Here is an 8,021-nt window from a genome sequence, read left to right as displayed (position 1 = left end):
AGAGTAATTAATAGGCTTAATAAAAAAAACAACGAAAAAAGGCCATTAAATGGGCCGACCGAGGAACCCACCAATCTGCGTTTGTCAGGGTAGGCCCAAATAAAGCCGAAGACGGCACGTGCAAGAACAGTGGCACAACCGTAAATAAACCAAACCTGGGGGGCGTTTCGGGAGAGGAGGGCTTTAAAATAGAGCAGGCCAGACAGGACAGGCGGGAAGCGGGTCTCAACGTTCGAGTTGGCGGGGTTTTTAAAATTGGAAAAGAAAAAATAAATAATTAAAGCAGATGCTTTTCCCATGTGGGGCGTTGCTATTTTCTTTATTCCGTCCGTCCGCTTTCGCTATTTTTTTATTCTTCATTAATTACAAAATACGCCGCCGAGATCGTTACGCCAAATCGAAGAGGAAGCGCCGATCTTCGTCTCCGATTCTTCCTCGTTCTTCGGCGATCGATCCGAGCGGGCGGCGATCGCTTCCATGGAGTTTGAATCCGGCTCGCGATCCTCGTTGAATCGTCCTGTTCGTTGAAATCCCCGAGATCTGAGCTCAGATCTGGTTTTTTTCGCGCGGTGTATGTATGGAGGAAGAGGGAAGTAGAAATCCGGATTTGGCGGTTGCCGGAGAAGGCGGCGGCGCTGGCGGCGGGATGGCGGCGGCGGCGGCGGCGTCGTCCGTCGTCCGGACGGATCCGGTGACGCCGGTTTTCAAGAAGAGGGGGAGGCCGAGGAAGTACGGCCCCGGAGGAACTCTGGTCATGCCTTTGAGTCCTGTGCCGATCTCTTCGTCTGCGCCGGCCGGGGATATTCCGGTGGCGGCGGCCGCGGCGATGATGATGAAGAGGGGGAGGGGACGATCGGGGGGGTCGAGTTTGCATCAGCGCGCCGTTGAGATGATCTCGTTTGGTAAATTTTCTGGAATTTGTTCTTGTTTTCTGGTAATTTTCTGAGCCGTGATCTTGTTGTCTGCTGGGTTTTTTTTTTTTGAGGTTTGGTGATTTTGAATTGGGGATTTGTGGATTGTTTTTTGATGAATTTTTCTTCGCAGGTGACTCTGTTGCGTACTCGGGTGGGGCCAATTTCACTCCGCATATAATTACAGTGGCGGCTGGTGAGGTTAGTGAATCTTGCTGGTCTTGAAAATTTTCCGGAGCTCAAATTTGCCGACTTTCAAAGTAATTCTTCATCTATGAGTTCGCTGATCTTGGGTTTTGTGGATTTGAGCGTCTTGGTAGCGGAAATCTAGTGCTCTTGGTGTTTTTGCATTATTCAGTTAGATGGCATCGAAAAAATACCTTTTTTTGCGAATGTCGGATGAACCTTAATCTTTTACACGAGAATGTGGAAAGAAGTGGATGGTAAATCGAAAATCCGGATGAATTGCTCGAAACACTTGTGCCGTGGCGAAGAATTTCTCGGAGCTTGGAGTAGAGATCGTGACTCTACCATTTTTTATGGCTACCCAGATCAAGAAAACAACAAAAATCTGAAACGTTACAACTGAACTTTGATGAATCATCTTTTTTTTCATAATTTTGACGATCCAATATCGGAAGTTTAACAAAGAACGTAACTAGCGTCTGTTTTAACTAAACCCCAAACCCTAAACTCTACACCCAAAACCCCAAATCCTAAACTTTCTTAAAACCCAAAACTCTAAACCCCAAAAATCTAAAACCTTAACTAATATTTTTCCAATAATATCGTATGATTAATGTCTGCAGGATGTCACGATGAAGGTCATATCATTTTCCCAGCAAGAGGCCCGCGCAATCTGCATTCTCTCCGCAAACGGCATAATCTCTAATGTTACGCTGAGGCAGCCCGATTCGTCAGGCGGCACCTTGACATACGAAGTATGCCCTTTATTATGACCGTTTCTTTTCTGATTTTTTTTAAATTTTAATACTCGTTTCTTTTAATGATTTTTTGAGTAGGGTCGGTTTGAATTACTTTCATTATCTGGGTCGTTCATGCCAACGGAGAGTGGAGGGCCGAGGAGCCGCGCCGGGGGGATGAGCGTTGCGCTTGCCAGCCCTGATGGCCGCGTTGTTGGGGGAGGTGTTGCAGGTCTCCTCGTGGCAGCTAGCCCTGTTCAGGTTTCTCATTTTTTAAAATTCAAATTTTATAGCCGAAATTCTTGTATTTCTTGCAATTTTTCATGTTCCCGGTGAAAAGTTGTAATTTTCTCGTCCGAATAAGTTTGATCTGGTGATGACTTAATTAATATATGAGAAGGCATGCCTCCTCGTGGCAGCTAGCCCTGTTCAGATTTCTCATTTTTGAAAACTCAAATTTTATAGTCGAAATTCTTGTATTCTTGCAATTTTTCATGTTCCTGGTGAAAAGTTGTAATTTTCTCGTCTGCGTTTATTTGATCTAGGAAGGAACTTTATTGATCTGGCAAGATTGCTCCCGTTTTATTGATACATAAGAGTGTTTTCATTTTTACTCTTTCATAGCTTTAGGATTGAAAGTCTTCCTGGTTTAAACTTTTCTATTCTCTGGTCAGAAATATTTTAATGCGGTCAGAAAAGTTTATACACACATTTAGACGTATCGTACTTCCAGATATTATTACCTTCCTGGTTTTTTATTGAGATGCACATAAGGATGCATCATAGCTTCAGAGGTTATAATCTTCACAATTCAAACTTGATATTCTCTCTTCTAGTTCTCTTACTAAGGTGATCAAAAAATTGAAAGGATAAAATTTGTTGGATTCAAGTGCTTACCAACTGTGCTAAAAGCTATAGCTATTAGCATGCGTGCTACTTTTCATCTTTAAGCAGGATGATGTACTTGAACACCTGCCGCTGGCCTATTAATGGCTCCGGCATGGAGTGTTTTACTTGTGGGATTTGAACCTGCAACCTAGCTCTGATACCATGTCAATAATTTCAAAAGTTACATCCTACTGATTCAGGTAGTTATTGGAAGCTTCGTGCTGGGCTACCAAGTGGAGCAGAAGACGAAGAAGATATTATTAGAAGGCCCAACCAGGCCCATTTCAGAGCCCAGTTCCGGCCCAATTGCTGCTCCCCAAGTCAATGCACCGCCCAGCACCGACGGCCGGTGAATCAACGGGTGGACTCTTCTCCAATAGATGGCTGACTTTTCCCCTCATGACAACGTAGAGTTAGGGGGTTATTTATCCAAATGTCATTAACTTTCATTAACTTTATCCCCTTGAATCAGGGTTATTTGACGCCAGCAACGTTATGAATGTTTGATTCCATATTTGGGAAGAAAGTCAAATATTTAGATGAAAACTCAATATCTTACTATTTCTGGGAGACAAGGAAAAAAATGGAATTAACCAAGGCCGGTAGTGGACTGCTCCTTGCGTGGTGCGTCTGCCTTGATCCTGGCTGGCCGAAGGACCCGATCAATCAGACCGTATTCGAGGGCTTCCTGGGCTGTGAACCGCTTCATCCGGCTTAGATCTTTATTGATCTGATCAAATATTTAATTTTGAGCCCACATTGATCCGTAGACCCTGATAAGATTTGATTTTTCCTATTTTTTATTTATATAGAAAATGAAAATTTTTTATTACCTTTTCCACAGGCTGGCCTGTTTGCCTGGACAGCTCGGTGAAGAGATAGTCTCTGATCCTGATAAGCTCATTGGCTTCATTTTGAATGTCATCCGCCTGTTTTTTTTATTATTACATAAGAAATGAGAAAAAGTTTAATTTGACTCGTTTAATTAAAACAAAAAATTGAGCATTGATCACACCTGTCCACGGGCTGCTCCGGCGGGAGACTGCAATGCGATCTTTGACAGAGGCATGCCAACACGACTCCCCTTTTGAATCATAGAGTTGTAAACTCAGCAAATTGTTTTTTAATGAATAAACTCAATAATTTTTTTTAATGAAATAAATAAAACAAACCTTCTCTCCAGCTGCGAGAAGAAATGCAGCCAAGTTGTAGGCGTATCCAACGCACTGGGTGCCAACTGGGCTCTTCAAGCTTTGCATTGTGTCGTAAATGGCCATACTTGGAGTAAGCTAAAATAAGTAAAAATAATGAGCCAACCATAAGTTTATACTGGGGCAGCTTTAAACTGGTAATAAATGAATTCCACTTCTAGACTTAAGAAGAAAAAATAGAGAAAAACGATTTTTTTATAATAAGATACTTAAACAGGCCGATGGAGCCAAGCTACTTTAATGACCTTTTCCTGCATGTGGATTCTGTCGTAATCCTACCAGTTTTTAATATGGAGAGAAATGTTATCATCCCCATTCATTCATTCAAGCCAAATAAACTTGAGATTTGAGGATGATGATGATGAAGATGGCATCTGTTAGCCGCAAAGGAGAGACTTTTTCATGCGGGGACGAAGAAAGTGGCAATGACAATGACCAAACATGGATTGTCATTTTCATTGATCTTTCTTTGACTTTATTTGTCAAGCCAATCATGGATATGATGATGAGTACGGCACCCATCCAGATTAGAGGGGAGATTTCCAGAGTAGGGTTCGTGCATCAAAGATGACAATGACGATGATGATTTCGTCTTCGTCATTCGACTGATCATGACGATGACAAATTCGTGATTGCCCACTCATCTGCCATGGATGACGACGACAAACTTGCCATCATCATTCTGCAAGACGAGCCTGTTCTGGAAGGGCTGCAGAAAAAAAATCTTCTATTTACACAACAAGAGAATGTTTATTTCTACATCAAGAGATAGAAGAAAATGCTGGAATCACTTACATCCCCGCCAGGACCATTGATGTATAAATAGATTTTTTTCGAAGATTCAATGCTATCAAGGTACAGCATTGTTGCCAGAATTTGGTTGCTGAATTCTTCGTCAATATTTTGACCAATGAAGATAACACGTTCCCTGTACTGCAAATAAAGGTATTGACATACTGACTCATGCAACGATGAAATTAAGGAAATAACTAATAAAGTTTTAGGACGTTTTTTTGTTCTCACAAGGGCATTCCACAAATCGACCCACTGCCACGTGCCCTCGCCGGGTGTTCTGTATGGAACCCTAGGCGTCCCGATGGGCATCATAGAGATGCGTCCACGCGCAGCTTTCTTATTGGATGGCCTAGAAATGAAGTTCCCACGGTGAAAAACAAGGAAAATCATAGAATTGAAAATCATCAGTAAATAGGTGAACTCCTCAGAAATTAATAATATCTGGAAAATGAAAATCTTATGCAGACTTGCAGCTGCATAATTCTTAGAAGTTGGGGGAAATTTGTCTTAGCAGTTTTATTTTTCTGACTTATACACGATAATGTTTGGGTTCGTTTACCTACTATAGACATGATAGCTCCAACGAATTGAGCGGTTTAGTTATCTTTGTCGAACCCAATTGCTCGACATTAATCTCATTTACTCCTGCGCATGTTCGATTCTGAGAAAATCTGATACACATCACATTTTCTCAAATTTTGTTTTTGAAGAAACATATTTTTCAAGAATAGCTTGACTATGGGCGAATGTTGGAAAACTTCAAATTTCAATCACCGGTGATATCCCACAAATTAGCATGAACGTCGAAATACACATATTAATCAATTTTCACGGGCATTGTTTTCATAAATAAACTACGTTTCAATTGAAGATGGGATTTGTAGACCTATGATTCACGATTCACGTACCCCCCCAATGATGACATTAACTTATCCGAATACTTCTCCACCGAACCTCAGATAAACATCAAGGAAAATTTCCTTTGGACTTGTGTTGTTCTTACTATCTTCAACCATTTTTTCGCCTGGGTGATTTTCTTTGATTATTCAACTCATCAATACCATACATAAAGCAGGAAAAAGAGAATTCAGAGATGGCACAAAACGAAGAAAAAAGAAAGCAAAAAGAGAATTCAGAGATGGCACAAAAAGAAGAAAAAAGAAAGCAAAACAAGCCTATTAAAGAAAATGAAGTACGCAATAATCCAACATATACCTAATTGCCACGCTTTGATATACTCGACAGTGGAAATCAGCACTCAGATTAGGCTTCCCCTCGCCGGAGACACCTGCAAATCCAGATAACAAACACCGAAATATATTAACATCCAAAGCCCCTATAATTCAGGAATATTCGAATAAAGTAAAACCCAAATAAAAAATACTTCCAAATGACAAACAAAGGTCGAAAAATACCATCGGAAAGGGGCCTCAATCCCACGAACACCTTGCTCGTGCAGCTGCAGCAAAGCAGATGACATAAAAAATCAGATAATCCAAAAATGATTGAAATACGGCAATCTTTTAACGAATGCCCAGTTAGATAAAACAGCAATCTTGCAACGAAAAACCCATGGAAATCGCAAAATACTCCCAAAACTCTACCTGAGAGCGGGCTTGGCGCTGGCGCTGGCGCTACACATGGGATGCCTAAAGGCTACGGCCGAGCCAGAGGAGGCTGCCATTGCTCGTCGATCTTCCCTCTTCCGAAGGAATAGGGAAAATCCTCGATAGATAGTTCACAAGGAAAACGAACCATCGTTGGAGACGATAATGATCACGATGAGGGTTGCAAACTAGATCCTGACCGTCCAATCGATGAACCCAGGCTCATCTATCATGCGACGGGGCACATCTCGTTGCAGATTAAAGACATTGTAATTCATTTTTTAAAAAATAAATTACACATTTAACTTAATAATAAATTTGAAGTTAACTACAAGTTAAGCCCCCTGTGAAATCTGGTAATGAGAACTTATCTCATTTAGGATAGCAATTTATTAGAAAGATATCTCTCGGGTATCCCATTGATTTTCCCCCTCTCATCTTCAATCTTTCTTCTTGAAGACCTGCAGTACCACAAGCCTTCCTTAACAGTATAGGCACATAAAAAATACAAATTCATTTTGTTGGAGAATTATTTTTTTAATATAGTATGGTGACCTGTGAGATGTTGTAATTTGGGAAAGAGTGCTTGCCTTGTGAAGTTACTAAAATGAGATAAAACTTCTAAATGATGCATGTGATGAGAGTATTTGACAATATTAAAAATAAAATTACATCAAATTGACAGCATATAAATGAGTGAATGGATAGTGTGATAGTAAATTTGTGAACACATATTTATTTAATACTTGTAATTTTTTTCTATCCTAAATTTATTGACCTGGATGTGCTTACTTCTTTCTCAATTTTAATGGGTAAAATAATAGCTACATTACTATTACATTGCACCACTCCTAATTCTAGTTGTATAGGTTACTAATTTTCACCTCCGATTGAACTGCAATAAACTAAAAAATTATATTAGTGATATTTAATGACCCGTTCAGTATCTTTATGTACCCATTAACACCTATCCTCTTCATAGGAAGAAACTTCACATCAAACAATTGAATAATCTGAGAGTATGGAACTTGAAATAGATCACTAAAACACAATATCAAATACATTGATTGTGTCCATAAATATGAGGATAATTTGCTATCCACAGATCCTAAAATTTGGGTTATAAGTGTTCATACAATGTGAGGGACATTCAATAATTCTATCTTACATTTGAAAATTTCCCACAATCTAGAAAACTGGTGGAATTAGAGGATGACCCGAGGCAAGTAGATTTACTTTAGATGGAAAAGATTTATCTTGGGTCTTACAACCATATCACTAGTCAAGCTCATCCTAGAGTTAATATCAGAAGGCTGGAAAGAGCCGCGCATGCGAGAAACCAATCACCTCTTTAATCGAGTACTTGGATCCAAGTTTACAATGGCACTTGCACACGAGAAGTGTGCATAGATTCATAGCATTTAGGTCTAGCTTTGTGTAATTTGTCGCTGCAGCACTTGAAGTGGACTTGTGTTTTTATGGGTTTGTGCTCCTACCACAAGGCATATGGTCTATGGGTTCATGATCCTTATGCAAGGGCACATCAACATAGTGAACTATAATTTTCATATTAAATTATTGGTATTAATAATTAGCATATTAATAGTACTTAACATGATATTGTTGTTGATATGAAATATGATTATACCATTATTTTAGTCTTTAAGTTAGCATTGCATGAGACAT

At 39.9% G+C, this 8,021-nt stretch overlaps 2 protein-coding genes across 2 annotated transcripts; one reads left to right on the top strand and one right to left on the bottom strand.

Moving 5' to 3' along the window:
* The first annotated feature begins 356 nt into the window (after nucleotides 1-356).
* LOC144714911 (AT-hook motif nuclear-localized protein 1-like) lies at nucleotides 357-3,236 on the top strand. Its single transcript, XM_078589715.1, has 5 exons — nucleotides 357-902; nucleotides 1,045-1,112; nucleotides 1,721-1,852; nucleotides 1,934-2,095; nucleotides 2,923-3,236. The coding sequence occupies exons 1-5, from the start codon at nucleotides 578-580 to the stop codon at nucleotides 3,073-3,075; spliced, it is 840 nt and encodes a 279-aa protein (XP_078445841.1). The 5' UTR covers nucleotides 357-577; the 3' UTR covers nucleotides 3,076-3,236.
* On the bottom strand, nucleotides 3,216-6,489 carry CLP2 (CLP protease proteolytic subunit 2). Its single transcript, XM_078589714.1, has 9 exons — nucleotides 6,333-6,489; nucleotides 6,144-6,187; nucleotides 5,944-6,016; nucleotides 4,957-5,077; nucleotides 4,729-4,866; nucleotides 3,895-4,011; nucleotides 3,738-3,806; nucleotides 3,556-3,651; nucleotides 3,216-3,452 (listed from the first exon to the last, which is right to left on the bottom strand). The coding sequence occupies exons 1-9, from the start codon at nucleotides 6,410-6,412 to the stop codon at nucleotides 3,312-3,314; spliced, it is 879 nt and encodes a 292-aa protein (XP_078445840.1). The 5' UTR covers nucleotides 6,413-6,489; the 3' UTR covers nucleotides 3,216-3,311.
* Between the last annotated feature and the right edge of the window lie 1,532 nt (nucleotides 6,490-8,021).

This window comes from Wolffia australiana, chromosome 18 (genome assembly GCF_029677425.1).
Source record: "Wolffia australiana isolate 7733 chromosome 18, ASM2967742v1".
NCBI lineage: Eukaryota > Viridiplantae > Streptophyta > Magnoliopsida > Alismatales > Araceae > Wolffia > Wolffia australiana.
This window is presented reverse-complemented; position numbering and strand designations above follow the sequence as displayed.

Bases quoted from the DNA above. Each gene is read 5' to 3' on its own strand.
- CLP2 (XM_078589714.1), bottom strand. From the start codon at position 6,412: ATGGCAGCCTCCTCTGGCTCGGCCGTAGCCTTTAGGCATCCCATGTGT. The intron at 6,188-6,332 runs GTAGAGTTTTGG...GCTTTGCTGCAG, and splicing joins AGCGCCAAGCCCGCTCTCAG to CTGCACGAGCAAGGTGTTCG. The intron at 4,012-4,728 runs GTAAGTGATTCC...TACTTATTTTAG, and splicing joins TCAATGGTCCTGGCGGGGAT to CTTACTCCAAGTATGGCCAT.
- LOC144714911 (XM_078589715.1), top strand. From the start codon at position 578: ATGGAGGAAGAGGGAAGTAGAAATCCGGATTTGGCGGTTGCCGGAGAA. The intron at 903-1,044 runs GTAAATTTTCTG...TTTTCTTCGCAG, and splicing joins CGTTGAGATGATCTCGTTTG to GTGACTCTGTTGCGTACTCG. The intron at 1,113-1,720 runs GTTAGTGAATCT...TAATGTCTGCAG, and splicing joins TTACAGTGGCGGCTGGTGAG to GATGTCACGATGAAGGTCAT.